At 42.3% G+C, this 18,600-nt stretch overlaps 1 protein-coding gene across 1 annotated transcript in view; it reads left to right on the plus strand.

Moving 5' to 3' along the window:
* niban1a (niban apoptosis regulator 1a) overlaps nucleotides 1–18,600 on the plus strand; it is a 173,682-nt gene that overhangs the window by 133,445 nt on the left and 21,637 nt on the right. The window contains exons 9-12 of the mRNA XM_030728390.1: nucleotides 125–312; nucleotides 13,518–13,664; nucleotides 14,303–14,413; nucleotides 16,386–16,493. Coding sequence (XP_030584250.1) covers nucleotides 125–312; nucleotides 13,518–13,664; nucleotides 14,303–14,413; nucleotides 16,386–16,493 — 554 coding nt within the window. The remainder of the gene's footprint in view (nucleotides 1–124; nucleotides 313–13,517; nucleotides 13,665–14,302; nucleotides 14,414–16,385; nucleotides 16,494–18,600) is intronic.

The raw sequence follows: 18,600 nt of genomic DNA on the forward strand, positions 1-18,600 counted from the left end.
CAGAAATAGACAGGTGAGTTGTATTGGTCTGCATGCAGCAATTTCATGAAGTGCAGTTTCATACAGGGAATGCAGAGTGATGGAATCAGGCTGTTTTCTGAAATGCTGTTTATTTTTCCTTCAGACAAATTAGCTGAGCCAGCTGAGAAACTGTGCTCTGAATCCATCCAGCCATACCTGGGCTTGGTCCTGGAGGAGCTGATGGAGCCAATCAGTGCAGGGTTCCAGGAAGGACATCAGCTAACTGAAAAAATGATGGACCAGGTGTGTCAGGACACTCTGCAGGGACATGATAATGAACGACTGAAAAAGGTTTGTTGGTGTTTTATTTGTTTGGCTTTTTCTAATATAAAGGATCAAACTTGTTGAAGTCCAGTATTGTGTTTGAAAGGGAGAAATAATTTTTGTAGTTCACCTCATAGTAAACACTCACAGGTGAGTGGCCAGGGTAATGTGCAAGGTTAGAGTTTTGTTTGAACATATAGGCAAGTTTTCAAAAACTAGACGTTTCCTTCTAAATGAAGTTTATCGAGCCCAAATTTACCTCTGACCCAATATAGTTTCCTGGTGACCTGGTCGACATTAAAAGTTTAACAAGGAATGTATCTTAAAATCCTTCTTCTCACATACAAGGTCTTGGATAATCAGGCCCAATAACCTGCTTAAAGACCTCACAGTACCATATCACCCCAATAGAGCATTTTATGTCTGCAACAAACATCGAGTAACTCAAAAAACTCGATTACAAAAAAATCCTCGATGCAAATGTTTTGCTTTGATCCTTTGTTTAATGCCCGACTAAACGTGGGTGAAAACAGGCCTGCAGTAGAAATGTATTTAGGAACGCACGTGTGAATAAAAAGTATGACAACATGAAGCCCATGCAGCCCTACACAAAAAAGTGAAAAGCGAAGGAGATGTTACTGAGACAGTGAGCTCGGGTGGAGTGAATTTTTTTTTTCTAGTGTCCAAAATAGCAGCTCTTGTTCCTGTAATCATCATTAAATCTGTTACTGTGAAACAGCTGGAGGAGTCCTTCATCAAACCACCTGATCAACAAGCTCCAACATGAAGAAAAGCAAACTTTGTAGCAGCTTCCATTCACTGCTGTTTTTTACACAGCAAAAAAAATTACAGTAAAGGTACAGAAGTTAAAATAAAAATATTCAGATGAACTGTTAACTTAGTCTGACATGATGTTTAAATTTAGCAGTGAAGAAATGTAAATAATATGAGTGTTGCTGCATAAGCCTTTAGGTTTCTGTGTGTTTGTTTATCGAATAGGAATGACACGAAAACAATGGAATAAGGAGCTCAATAATCAAATGTAATAAAGCCATTTCAAACAGTTTTACAGATTAATCTGGGTCAGGACTGCATGTCCTTGGGTATGACGTGAAGTGCTGGCACATTCTTTTTCAGGTTACAGTTTCATATAGTGACAGCTTATCAATATTGGTTACATCATATACAAAACAAGAAATGTGCAAGACAGAGAGAAAAGGATTCCACAGTTGCTTATAATATGACATAACACAGGGCCTTGAGTAATGCACTCATCCGAAAGGCTTCTTCAGTTCTCAATCAAATGGTGGAGAGCCCCAGGTATTTAAACCCCTGTGGGTGTAGTAGAATAGAATAGAATAGAATAGAATGCCTTTATTGTCATTATACAGGATGTACAATGAGATTGGAGGGCCACTCCTGTTCAGTGCCATGTAACAGAAAATCAAACTCTCTAAAATAAAAATGTTATAAAAATATTATAATCTAGTATGATCAATATAATCAAGAGATATACAGAAATAAACAATGTGTAAAATATACAAAAAATAGAATGTATAAAAATATATACATACATTGGTGCATCTGTACATTGTAAGAAAAGTAAATATGTGTATACATATAATAATGAAGATGATGAATATTGCACTTGGTGAATGAATATTGCACTAGTGAATGAATACTGGATATTACACAATATAGGAATGTCAGATATTGTTCAGTATGAATAATATAATATTGCACAGTTACAGCGGGTGAGTGTGTGAGTTCAGGGTGGTGATTGCTCTGGCGAAGAAACTGTTCCTGAGTCTGTTTGTTCTGGCTTTGATGCACCTGTAGCGCCTGCCAGAGGGCAGCAGGTCAAACAGGTCAAAGCCAGGGTGTGAGCTGTCCTTGATGATGTTCCTGGCTCTGCTGATGCAGCGGGAGGTGTAGATGTCCATCAGGGAGGGGAGAGGGCAGCCAACGATTCTTTGTGCTGTCTTGACTACCCTCTGAAGCCTGACCCTGTCTGCCTCAGTGCAGCTGCCGTACCATACTGTGATACAGTACGTCAGCAGGCTCTCAATGGATGAGCGGTAGAAGGTCAGCAGCAGGTTTGAGTCCAAGTTGTTCTTCCTGAGGACCCTCAGGAAGTGAAGTCGCTGCTGAGCCTTCTTGATAACAGCTGTGATGTTATCTGACCAAGAAAGATCAGCAGAGATGAGGACACCAAGAAACCTGAAGGTGTGGACCCTCTCCACATGCTCGCCGTTGATGTAGAGGGGAGCTGGTCAGTCCTGTGCTTCCTGAAGTCGATGATGATCTCTTTGGTTTTCATGGTGTTCAGTACCAGGTTGTTCTCTGAACACCAGGCTGTCAACTTCAGGACCTCCTCTCTGTAAGCTGCCTCATCTCCCTTCGAGATGAGTCCGACCACTGTGGTGTGGTCAGCAAATTTGACGATGAGGTTGTTATTGTGGGCCGGACTGCAGTCATGGGTGTAGAGGCAGTACAGGAGGGGGCTCAGCACACAGCCTTGTGGGGAGCCAGTGCTCAGTGTGCGGGTGGTGGAGAGATGGGGGCCAAGTCTCACAGTCTGGGGCCGGTTGGTTAAGAAGTCCTTGATCCCGGAACATGTGAGAGGGGGGAGGCCCAGGGTGTGCCGTTTGGTGGTGAGAATGTCCGGGATGATTGTGTTGAACGCTGAGCTGTAATCCACAAAGAGCATGCGAGCGTAGCTCTGCTGCTGCTCCAAGTGGCTCAACACAGAGTGGAGAGCTACAGCGATGGCGTCCTCTGTGGATCTGTTTGCTCGATATGCAAACTGATGGGTGTCAAAAGTGGGGGGCAGATGGTCTTTGATGTGCTGGAGAACCAGCCTCTCAAAGCACTTCATGATTACCGGTGTGAGGACCACAGGGCGGTAATCATTTAGGCTGGTGACAGATGACCTTTTGGGCACGGGGATGATTGTGGCTGTTTTTAGGCAGGGGGGGATGACTGCTTGGGCCAGGGAGAGGTTGAAAATCCTGGTGAGAATCAGGGTGAGCTGGTGGCCACACGCTCTGATCACCTTGCCAGGTACTCCGTCTGGTCCGGTAGCCTTCCTGGGGTTCACTGCCAGGAGCACGCGCCGTACCTCATGCTTCTGGACAGTGAGTGGGGTGCAGCCTGGTGGGGGGGGCAGGACTGGAGCAGATGGGTGGTCCTGAGGCATCTCAAAGCGAGCAAAGAAACAGTTAAGTTCCTCTGCTAGTGACACACTCAGGTCTCCTGCAGTCACATCACAGCCTCTGAAGTTTGTGATGTTCTGAATGCCCTGCCACACCTCCCGTGTGTTATTGCTGGACAGATGGGACTCTATTTTCCTCCTGTAGTCCGTTTTGGCTTTTTTAATTCCTCTTTTCAGGTCAGCTCGAGCAGCACTGTACAGAGCTCTGTCGCCTGACCTGAAGGCAGCATCACGGGTTTTGAGGAGTGAACGGACCTGGCTGTTCATCCAGGGTTTCTGGTTAGGGAAAACCCGGATGTTTTTGCTGACAGTCACATTTCCGATACAGAACTTAATGTAGTCCAGTACCGTCCCTGTGAATGTTTCTAGGTCCTCGTGTTCGAATAAGTCCCAGTCTGTGTATGCAAAGCAGTCCTGTAGGTCGGAGAGTGCGTTTTCAGGCCAGGTTGTAATGGTTTTTACAGTAGGCCTGGCTCTCCGTCTGAGGGGGGTGTATGCTGGGGTGAGCAGCAGGGAAAGATGGTCGGACTGGCCGAGGTGGGGGAGGGGTTTGGCTCTGTAAGCGTGCTTAATGTTGGAGTAAACATGGTCCAGAGTGTTCTCCCCTCTTGTGGAACATTTGACATGTTGGTGGAATTTCGGGAGTACAGTCTTTAAGTTGGCCTTGTTAAAGTCTCCCGCGATAATAAGAACACCGTCGGGGTGGACCCGCTGCTGTTCGTTAATGGCGTTCAGCAGGAGAGAGAGCGCCATGCTAACGTTAGCATCGGGAGCTATATACACAGCTGTGACGATCACTACTGTTAGCTCTCTGGGTAGAAACAAGGGCCGACATCTTACAGACATGTACTCGAGGTCTGGGGAACAATGTTTGTCTATGATTGTTCCGTTGTTACACCAGTCCTCATGCACGTAAATACAGAGACCCCCTCCCCTGCTCTTACCGGAGTCCTTGGTCCGATCTCCGCGTAGCAGAGTGCGGCCTGCTAGCTGCATGCTAGCATCGGGAATGTGGGGGTTTAGCCAGGTCTCGGTGATAATCATTACACAGCAGTCACGAACATAGCGATTTACAGCCAGCTCTAACTCTAGGTTGTCCGTTTTATTTACCATGGACCTGGCGTTGGAGAGATACAGGCTCGGCAGAGGAGGCCTGTGTGGTTGGCATTTCAGCTTCAGCATAAAGCCGGACCTGCAGCCCCGCTTCTGCTTCCTCTCCCTCCGCCGTCGGCGGCGCCTTCCAGACCCGATAACAATCCACGGAGCCCCCGGCGGTCTTGCTATGTTGTCTGGGATGTTATGAGTGTAGTGAAAATCACTCAATACTGATATCTTGTGCCGGTAGCCAATGTCCACAAGATCCTGGCGTGTGTAGCAGTTGTTTGCAGAGACAAATGCACCAAAACTAACAAATATGAAATACAAAAAGTACAAAAAAGAGCACCGAAAGGAAGAGCCGTGAGCCGCTGCATCTGTGCGCGCCGCCATCTTGCCCTGGAGTCCCCTGGAGGTGGTTATGACCCTCTATTGTTCATGTGCATAATCACGTGCCATCCTTTTGGATGAGAGGTGAAACATCTTCAAGAAACAAAAAGAAGTCCAGTCGCCTTTTTTCAAGCTCCAGAGACTACTATGACCTGGATGACTGAGAATCTACACAGACAAACCAGGAATTGCACACCAGGGGTAAAGTTGTAGAGCAGCATTTAGGGTGAATATCCCTGAGTTATTTGTTACTCTTGTGTACGTTCACCCGAGGGCTAATGTGGAAGTCGCCACTATGAACATAGTGGAGACGGTACACAGACTGCAGTGCATTGCACCAGATGCCCCCAACTTTGTAATGGGTGACTTTAACCAATGTAAACTTGGGAGGTTGCTCACTTGCCTGCATCAATATGTAAATTGCCCCACGAGGAATTTGAAGACTCTGGATCTTTGTTATGGCTCCATTAAGGGAGCTTATAAATCTCTTAGCAGAGCTCCTCTTGGCATGTCCACCACAATGTTATTTATTTGGTTCCCACCTATAAATCTGTCCTGAAAGGAACAAAACCCCAGCATCGCTTGGTTCCAGTGTGGTCAGCAGAGTCTATTCAGACCCTTCAAGACTGTTTCTCTTGTACCGATTGGGACTTATTCAAAAGAACCTGCTATGACATAGATGAAATTACAGAGACTGTCACAGCATACATTCATTTCTGTGAAAACTTGATAATCCCAAAGAAGGAAATTTGCATATTTCCAAACAACAAACCATGGGTATCCAAAGCTCTGAAAAGTATTATTAATCAGAGGAATATTGCATTCAACCGTGGTGATGTTATTCATAGCAGAGAGTTGCAAAAGCAAGTGAAAAGAGAATTGAAGCTTGCCAAAATTAAATATAAAGATAAAGTGCAGTCACTGCTGGACACAGGACGCTCATGCCCTGCTTGGGAGGGGGTTAAGTCTATTATGGGTTTGCAACTCAGGAAGTGTCCTATTTCTTTTGGAGGTATGTCTGATTTTGAGCTGGCAAATGATTTGAACCTTTTTTACAATCGTTTTAACATTCAGAATTTTAATGAAGAACTGGCTGTGTTCAGGGATGTTTCTCCAAAACAGTCAGTTATTAATATTGACAGATTATCGGTGCTCAAATCATTTAAAGGGGTGAAAGAGCAGAAAAGTCCAGGCCCAGATAAAATAAATGGGCATCTCCTTAAAAACTGCGCAGAGCAATTGGCTGGAATTTTTTCATTTCTTTTCTCAAAACCTCTTGAGTTTCATAAACTGCCACGTATTTGGAAGGACTCTATTATTGTACCAGTGCCCAAAGTTAAAGCACCTAAGTCATTAAATGATTATCGTCCTGTAGCGTTAACTTTACTTGTAATGAAAATATTTGAGAAACTTGTAAGAAATGAATTTTTTTTGTGCCACTGAGACAAAATTAGACCCAATCCAATTTGCCTGTAGAACAGGGAGGGGTGTGGAGTAAGGTTTAATATTTTTCCCAAAAATTACATGAATCAAACCCCGGGAAAAGCACGGTGGCGTAGTGGTTAGCACTGCTGCCTCACAGTAAGAATACCATCTGGAAGGCCTGGGTTCGATTCCACCTTGGCCCAGGCCTCTCCCTCTCTCTGTGTGGAGTTTGCATGTTCTCCCCATGCTTGCGTGGGTTTCTTCCGGGTACTCCGGTTTCCTCCCACATTCCAAAGACATGCACTTACTGGGGTTAGGTTAATTGGCTAATCTAAATTGCCCATAGGTGTGAATGAGAGCATGAATGTGAGTGTGAAAGGTTGTCTGTCCCTCTGTGTTGGCCCTGCAACAGGCTGGCGACTTGTTCAGGGTGTACCCTGCCTCTCGCCCTATGACAGCTGGGATAGGCTCCAGCCCCCCCGCCACCCTTAACAGGATGTGCGGAAGCGAATGGATGGATGGATGGAAATCCCGGGAAAAGATGAGCCATTTCCCGGGAATCCTGGGAAAAAGTTTTTTTTTTAAATTTTAATTAGGCCTTCTGTAGCCTGTGTCGGGCTTAACCTATTCTGATATTGAAGGGGTAGCTTTCCAGCTATGTCCTGTTATGCCCAGTAGGGGACAACGTTGGCTTGATTAATGCAATAAAACCTACATCTCGGCATTCGAGTGCTCGAGCTATACGGTGTTGTATCGTTCCTCAACACTCCCTTAACAAATATAATTCGAATATTCCTGCATTGTACATGGAATTATACCAAGCTATTTTACAATTTCTGGTGCAAAACAATACGGTTCATCTCCACACAGCATTGATAAAGGCTCAGCCACGCTGTCGTGGGGACATCTATTGCACTATATCTCCACCAGTGGAACGCTGTAATAGTCATTGAAAAGTTAACTACCGTACTACACTATAATATGGCATAACACAGGGCCTTGAGTAATGCACTACGACTTGGTCATTGCCATTCTGGCAACAGCAAATTTATAACACCGTGTCTGAGGGTTAAAGTAGGTTCGTTGTGAATCGTCTTTTGAAAAACTGGCCAATCCTTATAGCCTAAAAAATATACATTTTACTCAACTCCATTTTAAAAGCGAAATATGTTAAAGTAATCTATTTCATGATACTTTCTTCACACATTAGGCCCACATCCTAATTCATGATTGTTAGTAAGCGGCTGCAAACGAGGAAAAGAAACATTTGAATTTAAACAGATATTTCTTTATTGTTCAGGGCAGGCATATTTTATACCCTATATAATGCAATATAACAATATATAATAATATAAAATTATATAATACAAAATACCTTAGGCTAAACACATTGCCTATGATTTCAACAAATTAAAGAGGAAAAAGTACAACTGTGTAATACCTCTATTAAAACGCTTGAGATGAAGGCTGAAGCCAACCTTGAACGGAGGCTGAACATACCTGAAATGAAGAGTAATGCTTTTCGTATTGAATGAACCCTTCTCTCAATATTTCCTTAAATTTAACATTCTGAGGCTTTTTTTTCTTTCTGAAAGTCAAATCGACGCGCACGACTTTTTCCCGGTTTCCCGTCTTAACGTTTCCCAGGAAACAGGAAATGGTCCTGATTGGTCCTGATCCCGGGTACCGGGATTAAACCCTAGTATGTAGCTGTTAAGTTTGGAACACAGAAAAATTAGACAATTTTTGCCTCGTCTAGATTTTTCCTGTTTTTTTTATGTAACTACACACTGAGTGTAGAAGGTATGGATTGGAAAATATAATGAAGCTGTAGAATGAAGTCTTTTTACCGTGTATTTCAAATTTTATCAAGATAGCACAAAAACCTACTGTTTTGTAAAGGTTTTTGTGTGTTGATGTCCAGGCGTGGTCTCACATGTGCCATTTGGAGAGACCAAAAGGCACATGTAAGTCAGCCTTTGATATGCAGACTTCAAATGGCTTTAACTCCTCAATGCTTCAACCTACAGTCATCAATGAGGGCTCTAATCAAAGATACTACCCTGCGGAATCCTCTGCTATACACAAAGTTACTGATAATGTCAATTAATTATAAGTATAGACATATAAATCGGAGGTTGCCCTAATTTGTAAAAGAAGGAAAATACTTGGCCTTCATTCACAAAAAAAACCCCAGTCTATTCCTTCACACACACAAAATAAATAAATTGCATATTGATCAACAGTTAAAGTGAATGTAAACACTACATATACACATAAAAAACCCACAATCCTCCCAGTTGTCCTGATATACAACCTACAACCTCCTCGCAAACAATTACCCCCACCCCCAAACATAAAGGAACCCAAAGCCCTCCACAAAGCGAATATCACGAATATCAATAAACATTGCTCCTAGCCATTGTGTAACCACCGTGAAAGCCCATTGAGACATACATATTTACATCTAAACGGCATATAATCCGAGCACGAGCTGGGAATAAAAACTTAGACTTACTATGAAACGCCTTCCGAGTAACAGCTGTTTGTTCGTGTTCATTCCGCAGCGATAAAATGGTAGAATCAGCGACAAGTCTGCTAATAAATAATAATCCACTCTCGTGAGTCACTTTGTCACTTCGTTGGCGAAAAATAGCTTGTTTTGAGATATTTATACAATCTGATAGTGAGGAAAAGTACTGTAAACACTCTCGAGTCACTACAGCACACAGAGTCTTACTTCCGGCTTGACTTATGGAATTATATTTACCGTATATTTGGGCTATAAGGCCTTAAATCCTTAAATTTCCTCAAAAATCAGCAGTGTGCCTTATAATCCGGTGCGCCTTATGTATTAATTCTTGTTGTGCTTACTGACCTTGAAACAATTTTATATGGTATACTGCGCTAAAAAATCTGCCGAAATGATTTAGTACGACTTTGGTAAGGGATGTTTAATAAATATTGACTTTTCCAGAGCGTACAAAGCGTATAACAGGGGGGAGGGGGGTAACACCCAGCATACGCTTTTCAAATAGTTGAGCGCTGCGTCTGACCGCCGATGGCCGAAGAATCCACACTATTGCACCATTGCATGGTCTGCAGCGATATTCCCTCGCCTTGTGGGCGTGATTGACTTAAAAGGGACCAGTCACGTGAGGGCTTGTGAATCCTTTGGGCTCCGCCCTGGATGGTCAAAATTCTGTTTCTTCACTGCATAGAAATTGGTTTTGTGCGTAGAATTTTGTTCCACGCGCAGAGAGTCACCCACGGGCGCATGAAACTGCTGCAGGGCGCGCACAGCAGACAGTTTCACCTGCGCACTGGCTTCTTTTTGGGTGGCTGTAGCTCAGTAGGTAGAGCAGGTCACCTACTGATCGGAAGGTCAGCGGTTCGATTCCTGGCTACTCCAGGCTACATGCCAATGTATCCTTGGGCAAGATACTTAACCCCAAGTTGCTCTCCGACCATCCTGTCGGCGTATGAATGTGTGTGAATGCTAGTTAATTAAAAGCACTTAGCTTAGTATAAACATGGAAGTGCTTGTATGAATGTGAGTGCATGGGTAAATGTAAACATGTTGTGTAAGCGCTTTGAGTGCTCTGACTGAGTAGAAAAGCGCTATATAAGAGCTAGTCCATTTACCATTTTTTCGTGTGGCTACTAAGTTCTACGCACGCAGAAATTCATTGAGCGAATGTGAATTGAGCCCGTGAAATAAAATTATTTGCGCGGATTGTGTTTTTGCTCGCGCGTGACTTTTGACCTAAATATAATTCCATAACTTTGCGCACATAATACGCACTCATTGTGCAGCAACTTTGTGAGTCCATGTGAGAACACACCCCAAGATGCCATATACCCACGTGTCAGGAATTTTATTGGCTATACATCTGTGGTTTTAGAATTTGGGTCAGAGCTGACCAATCAGAACGATTGTAGAGTATTTGGGGCATGTCCAGAAAAGTCACATGACACTGTCTGGTTGTTATTGGCTCTGGAAAACCCATTTTATATCATGATTGGCCAAATGAGGTGTCAATCCAGTTCGGAGGGTCTACTCTTTAATATAAAAGCATCCTAAGAGCGGATTGCAGTGTTACTGTGATGGTATGAGGCTTCAAAGTCGGAACGCACCACAAACGTCCCGCAGGCGGGACACTGCCAGTTAACAAGTTAAATATCAACATCTACACCATCAGAATGACTGCTTACCCCATTTATTTTTGATTTTAAGAAAATGGTTTCTTTAATAAGGCATGTAAACACAGGTATGCCTTTTGACCGGTCTCCGTCCCGTCACCTCTAACTGGTTGTGGCTGATGGCTCCCTGAGGCTGGTTCTGCCAGAGGTTTCTTCCTCAGGTTCTACCCCCCCAACATACACACACACACACACACACAGCCCTTAATGTATACTCACAGTCCTACCATTAAAGGTTTTATTTGCTAACTAAAGCTGAGTATCTCTAATAACCTGGGTGACTATGGAGCCTTCCCCTCCAATTAAGAGGGTTAAGTGAAATGTCAAAAAAGTAACTTAAAGGGCCAAATTTTATGTTATTTTTGACATAAATTTGCGGGCCGGAAGTGGGCGGGGCCGGAAGCGCAAGTTTGGATACCCCTGCCCTAAACCCAACAGGAAGTCTGCCATTTTGAATTAATTATGCAAATTTGGCGATTTGCATCCCTCAAACTGTTTCTAATAACTCAGAGGTTATGGATGTTATCAACTTCATATTTGGTTTGTCTAATCTACACCCCAAGGGGAATCTAAATTTAAAAGATGGTGACTTTTTGCCAAGGGGGCGTGGCCATTATGCCCCCGTGAATTTTGAAAATTTGCCAGGAAATTTTGATTGACTCTGATTCATACCTACATAATCCAATTTGGATCAAACTACTTCAGTGGGATGACAGTTCACCCCTGAACACATACATATGACAATATTTAATAACAGTTGCAGCGCCACCTAGTGGGAACAGGAAATGTCATATTTTACACTTTGAGGTACAGCTCCAAGGTGGTTGAGCAGAACCATCTCAAATTTCCCCTGTAAAGCCTTAAGAAGTTGGTCTTACATTGTTTTCAAAACTGTGAGTTTTTGCCAGAGGGCGTGACCCTGGCTGGATGGCAATGGTCAATGTTTCACTAAGAAGACAAAAAGGGCTGTAACTCAAAGCCACATTGCCCAATCTGCCTCAGACTTCAGTGCTTTGATAAGCCTTCTACCCTCAACACAATGATATGCATAAAGCCCATAAACATTAGAGCGCCACCTAGTGGGACCTGGAAATATGATGAAATATCAGGTTTTTTGAGTAGCCCTGGAGCTACATTTTATGTACATACATAAAATTGTGCAGGCTCGTGTAACATCCTAAGATGTACAAAAAAGACTCTTGGACCAATACCCCAAACCCTACAGGAAGTTGGCCATCTTCAACTGAAGGTGTCAATTTTTGCCATTATCACGCCTGCTATTTGAATCATCTTTTCCTAGGGCATTTGACCCACTGACACAAAAATGGCTCCAGATCATCTACACAAGTAGCCCATCAAAAGTTATTCATGGTTTTATAGACTCTTGAAAGATGTTGCCGTGGCAACCCTCTGAATTTTGGAATTCAATCATATACCACAGGTCACCAAATTGTCACAACTCAAATATACATTGTCCAATCTGTCCCAAACTTCACATGATTCATGAAAGGGTGAGTGAGTCAGGACACACCCAACTACCAGCTTTGTATCACATCATAACGCCACCTACTGGTGACAGGAAATCAGCAGTACACTGATGATCATCATCCTATGATTATTACAATTTCATTGATGGGTGAAGGCATTACATACAGCATCATGACGCTTTAATTCGTGGGCGCTCACTGATGCCACCTATTGGAGGCGAGAGATGTTCGGCAGCCAATCAATGTGAGGTACGGGTAGCCTGCTGGGCTGACAACATCAAGATGAGCCTGCAAATCTCCCGTCAGCGACAGCCTCCGAGCGCAGCACAGCTCGAACGCGCCATGGGTCAACGCACGTCGGGTGCAAGGGCCTGATCATCAATGCTTTAAATTCTTTTTTTTTTTTTTTTTTACATTTTTATTTAATATTGTATAGAACTGAACATAATGTCATCAACACGACTCAGGGAATTAAATCAAAATAAAGCACTAGAGATGGCATATCATAATAAAACAGGAAGTGAGAAGACTGATACGCACGTGCAAACTTGACACCACATAAAGAGAATGCAGACTAGACACAACACAGTAAGACAGACTGCGAAAAATAAACAAAGGAAACTCCACACAGAGGGGAAACACTATGGGATGGAACACAGGGAGAACTAAGGTATAAAGCAATGGAAATTATCTAGGAATACATGAGTGGAACAAATGAAATATAACAAAACAGTAACAATTAGGGTAACATAACTACAAAAGACCGTAATCTAAGAAACAAGGGGTCACGCCCAGGACCATGACAAAGTTTTCCCAGACAAATGGACAGCTCTGTATTTTTATCGTAGGTACACTTTGACTGTGAGAGACTTAATCTAAAAAAAATCCAAAAAATCACATTATATCAATTTTGAAAATTAATTTGCATTTTATTGCATGAAATAAGTAGTTGATGACCTATCAACCTGCAAGAATTCTGTCTCTAAGAACAGAATTGTTCTTAGAGGGTACATCCCTGTAAAATACTTAGTCAAAGTAGTATGGCCTTAGTCATAGTAATTATGGCCTTAGTCTAAATAATACAGCCTTATTCAAAATAATTCAGCCTTAGTCAAAATAATTCGGCCTTATTAAAAATAATTCAGCCTTATTCAAAATAATTCAGCTTTATTCAAAATAATTCAGCCTTGGTCAAAATAGTACAGCCTAATTACACATAACTTAAATTTACTTATAGGATAAATCCCTGTAAATTATACGTAGTTAAGGCCTAAGGGCAGGCCATAAAAGAAAGCGTTACTGAATTAGTTTGACAAATTTAGCAGCCTGGCCAAAATCAAGTGAAGTGCTACTCACAGCTGTACCTAAATGAGCTAATCTGGTTAATTTCTATCCCTCTCCCTATTTCTCTGTCTCAGGCTCTAGCTGCTATGGTAAGACCCAACCTCTTGAGCTGCTACGAGAAGATCAGCTCCCTGCAGGCTAAACTGCAACACTTGCAGGAGAGATTTGGATTCTCTAACATCATAGTAGTGATTCACAGTGCTCAGATTGACTTGCAGGAGGTACAAATTCACTCACTGGCATGCTGATTTATTTGCATTCCCTTTCCCTCCTTCAGACAGACTGTTTCTGCTGAGAAACACCAACTCCAGGTGGAAGGATTTCCTAAATCATTTATTAGCCAGCATTTTATGACTCACTGCTGAAGAGTTAGGATGAATGAACATGTAAATTCATCCTATTTACTCAGTAGAGTTTCTGATTGCTGCTGCCGCTTCACTTTTCTTATTAGCAAAAACCAGTGTTGATTTTATCAAAGCAACTGGATAATTAGCTACATTTCTTCTTCCAGTTAAGAGGTAACAAAAAACAAACAAAAAACAAAAAGAGGAAATTTTATTTCCTAAATTGCTTTAACTTTGCTATCTACACTTGATTAAACCAGTTCCAATGATGTCATATTAGCGTCAGAAAACTTTGGAATCAGTTTTTTGTAGAAAGTGATTTAAAAATCATAATGTGGTTTATCAAAAACTGTTTCTCCTTTTTTTTTAAATTTACAAATGATAATGATACCCATGATTTGAATGGCACATCAATTATTTTAATTTTGATCTTCAATCAGGTTTGATAAATTGTTCAGCTATATTTTCTGTATATTATTTTATATGTGATCTCATCCTCTGCATCTCCATTTTAGCTGATTGAGAATGCAGCCTATACATTTGAGCAGCTGCTCAACAATGCCATCCAGGACAACCCAGACGATGCCAGCTCTACCGTCGAGAAGGTCAAACACAGAGTGCTCAAGGTCCGCTCAAGATCCCCGGGTTCCATTTAAAAGGGAGAGATAGTGACACTCACAGAATCCTGAAGCTTTTAGAGAATTCTGTAGCATCAAAGATTTCATGAAAGAAGCCAAGTCCTTATTAACCTCTCAACATAAGATTAGGTTCACATCTACTTCTTTATGTTGAATTTTCACCTATTTCCAGAAATGGATGTCAGAAGAACTGTCAGGCCAAATGCATGTAAGAGAAAATGGTCCCTCCATCTAGCTGTCAGTTCTACTTATTCTCTATGAGTGTTAATACAACTTCAAGATTAGTTTTAGGCATCAGTTTGTTTTTCTACACAGCATTCTCTCTTCTGTCACCTGCTGGACCACGTCCATTTTAACCTCAGCCAGAAGAGCCAGCCTTCTTGATCAGTTTGTCTATTCTGTCTGTTAGCTGTGCAGATGCTTTCTCTGCATCACACTCCTGCAAAAAACAGAACACTGGCCATCACTGTGTGGTAGACCTTGTACAGCAGAAGTGGACAGATGTTAACTGACCTTAGTCTCCACAAGACCCATTGTTGTACTGTATGCCATCTGTATGTGGCTCCTCTAGTCCACCTTGCTGACCAACTGCACACCAAGTTACTTGGTACAAGGCACTTCCACTTCCTGTGTTATTATTGTAGGGTCTTTACCTTACAATAAAAAGCACCTTGAGGTGACTGTTGTGATTTGGTGCTATAAAGATAAAACTGAATTGATAATAATTGGTGTTGGTTGGGTCTTTCACTTTCCCCTCCCGAAATCCACATCCAACTCCTTGTTTTCTGTAGTATTCAGAAGGAGATGGTTCTCACCCCAGCCCACAATGCTGCTCGTGTTTCCTCTGTATTCTCTTCCCCTCTCAAATGGAGCCATCAACAGCTAAATCATCAGAAAACTTCTGTAGGAAGCAGCTGTCAGCATTGTACTGGAAATCAGATGTCTACAAGGACAGCAGAAATGGGGACAGAACAGTTCCTTAGAGGGCCCCTGCACTGCTTAGCATTGTTTTGGAGATGCAGTTTTTCATACTGTGGTCAGTCACAAAAAAGATAATCCAAGCACCATAGCACCTGCATCTTCTATTAAAGAAAAAAAAAAGAGTCAGGGTGACTGTGTCTCAGGAGTTAGAGTGGGTTACAAATCAGTTCGATCTCTTCTAGTCTGCATGTCGAGGTATCCTTGGGAGTGACACTGAATCCCGAGTTGCACCGTTTGTGTGTGTGTGTGTGTGTGTGTGTAAGAGAGAGAACAGGTGAATGAGGCTTGAAACAAATGTTTATATTAAATGTGACCAAAGTTTCAAACAATGAGGCCCTAAAATTTCATTAAAGCAGATTAAACAAACACTATAAAATATAAAACCATAAAAAGGTTTTAATTTTTTTTTTTCTACAATGTTAATGAGAGTGGATATGCCTAATGTGGTCATCTTGGGCAGGCTGTGAGAACAGAATCCACACCCAATCGCTATTCAAATGTTTGGTATAGGTAGCCAAAAATAAGAAAGTTGGTTTAAAAGGGGGTGGAATGGAAGCTACCCCTCTGCTAATCACTAACTTATCATGGTGTAGCGGTTTGTGTGTCTCATTGATCCCATTGGCTATATTGTCCAGGGGTTTTTGCCCCTGCTAGAGTCTCCCAAGAGGGTTGTTCCCTGCGCTTTTGGGCCAGGGAACGGCCTGGGTTTCTCTGCTTAGGTTGCTGTCCCCACAACCCAGCCTCAGATAAGTGGAAGAAGATGGATGGATGGGTGGGTGGGTGGATGGAAAGGGAGCTAAAATGACTGTTCATACAGAGGATGAGCTGAGGTGCTGCTCCAAGGCCCAAGATTAGGAAAATATGGATTTTAGAATTGTGAATCATGAAAAGATGTTAGAGTCCAAGATGAGGCAGGAAATCAGCAGAATAGAATGACAAAAACAAACTCTAACCAGTGTTATATCTTGTCTTCTTGCAGCAATACAACCATGACAGCAGCACAGTGAGGAAGAGAATCTTCCAGGAAGCTCTTGTTTCCATCACTCTGCCCTTCATCAAGAAGAGCCTGGCGCCTACTTGCAAAACTGTGAGGGTCTCTCTCTTTCTCTCTCTCTCTCACGTGCTCAATCACTCACACACTTGTACAATCTGTGTGAGGACCATGTGTTCTCAAGCAACTTAAGCTGTTGATTCAGCAGCTTTTTACCATGTACCAACCGCTGTAGAATGTTACTGTTCACATACTGCTTACTGTGTGTTTTTTGAGGATTTTTTGAGGTTTTTTGAGAAGTATATTCTTTAGGGCAGTGCTTCCCAAATAGTGGGGGCACGTCTGACCCCAGGGAACATGCTTTTTTTTGCCGTACTCAAATTAAGTGTAATTGCACATCCACTACAGTAGGTGGCAGTGGTGCTCACATTGTCAGAGTGTGTGCAGTAAGTAATAGCTCTCTGGTGCAAATTTTTTTTGCCTACTCACAGCCTAGAACTAGGGATGCGCCGATCTGATATTCAGTATCGGTATCGGTCCAATCCTGGCCTAAATTACTGGATCAGATATCGGAAAGAAATAAAAAATGCAATCCGATCCGATCCGACCCTCATTAGCTGCTTTACAGATCTCTGTCGTCGTCTTCTTCTTGTGGGTCTGCGGTTGACTAAACCAGCTTAGAGCTGCATTACCGCTACCTGCTGCAGTGGAGTGAGTGATCAGGAGTTAGGAAAAAACCCCCTCCTCAGATTCTATAAAGTTCTCCGTTGCTGCGACAGATTTGCTTTGACACTGAGCAATCATCGCTGACATGTTTTCCACGCGTCCATCGCTCTCTGCCGTGTTTGGGTGTTGTGCTCGCTGTGCTGAAAATTTCAGCAGTTATTTTTTTCCCGGACAGGCTCATGTTGTAATAGCGCTTTGAGTGCTCATACTGAGTAGAAAAGCGCTATATAAGAGCTAGTCCATTTACCATTTACCATTACATACTGCTAGCAAGCGCAGCTATTAGCACTGGTGACCGTCCGGTACCGGAAGGACCCCTTCCCTGTCAAAATATTTTTGATACTTTAATCCCTGATTAGTGACTAAACATAGACCTGCAGTAGAAATGTATTTAGGAGAATGCTTGTGAGTATAAAGCATTAGAAGATTACGCTCACACAACCCCCAGTTTTTCAACATAAACACTGATAGCACAACAACAGCAGCAGTCAGCTGATTTACCTGCAGTCTGTCTGCACAAGCGCAAAGAGGTGGCGCCGGTGAGCTCAGATGGAGCGGACAAAATGTTTTTCAAGCGTCCAGATGAAGCGTTTCCCCCTGTAACTTCCATTAAACTTTTACGGGGAAACAGCTGGAGGTCCTTCATCAACCAGCTGATCAGTAAGTGAAGAAAAGAGAACTTTGTAGCTGCTCCATCCACCCTGTTTGTTTCATACAGGGAAAAACTGCAGTACGGAAGTTAAAATATGCAGATGAACTGTTAATATGAAAAAAGTATTTCTTATCCAGTTACTTGGGTAATTGATGGAATAATCCATAGAATACTCGATTGCTAAAATAATCAATAGTTGTAGCCCTAATAAAATTTGCAACATACCATAAGCCAGTGCATCACCTTCTCACATAGGAGCAACAGGATTCAGGTGATAGAGCGATTGTTGTAAGTAAGTAAGTGAAATTAATTATTGTACAGCGTTTTACACAGACAAAAAGTCACAAAGTGCTGTACAATAATTAAAACACAATATCAAAAAAATAAATAAATAAAGTAAAACACCATGTTAAAACATTACATTACATTACCATATTAAAAGAAAAAGAATAAAAATAAAGTCAACAGAAAGTCTGGTTAAACAGAAAAGTTTTCAGCTTTTTTTTTAAAAGATGCCACATTCAGCTAAATGGAGATGGAGTGGTAATCAGTTCCTGAGTTTGGCACCACTGCCTGAAAAGCTCTGTCCCCCCAGTCCTTAGTTTTGTATGTGGGACAACTAAAGGATTTTAAATTTGTTGTGTGAGAGACTGTTGACTTATGTAAAATTGATCCAGGTATTTAAAAACAATTTTTAAAAATAATCTCTAGATGCAGAGAAGGCATTCGACCGTGTGGAATTACCATATTTGTTTTATACGCTACATAGGTTTGGAATGGGGGAAAAGTTCACACATTGGGTAAAACTCCTGTATGAAAATTGTC

Source organism: Archocentrus centrarchus, chromosome 4 (genome assembly GCF_007364275.1).
Source record: "Archocentrus centrarchus isolate MPI-CPG fArcCen1 chromosome 4, fArcCen1, whole genome shotgun sequence".
NCBI lineage: Eukaryota > Metazoa > Chordata > Actinopteri > Cichliformes > Cichlidae > Archocentrus > Archocentrus centrarchus.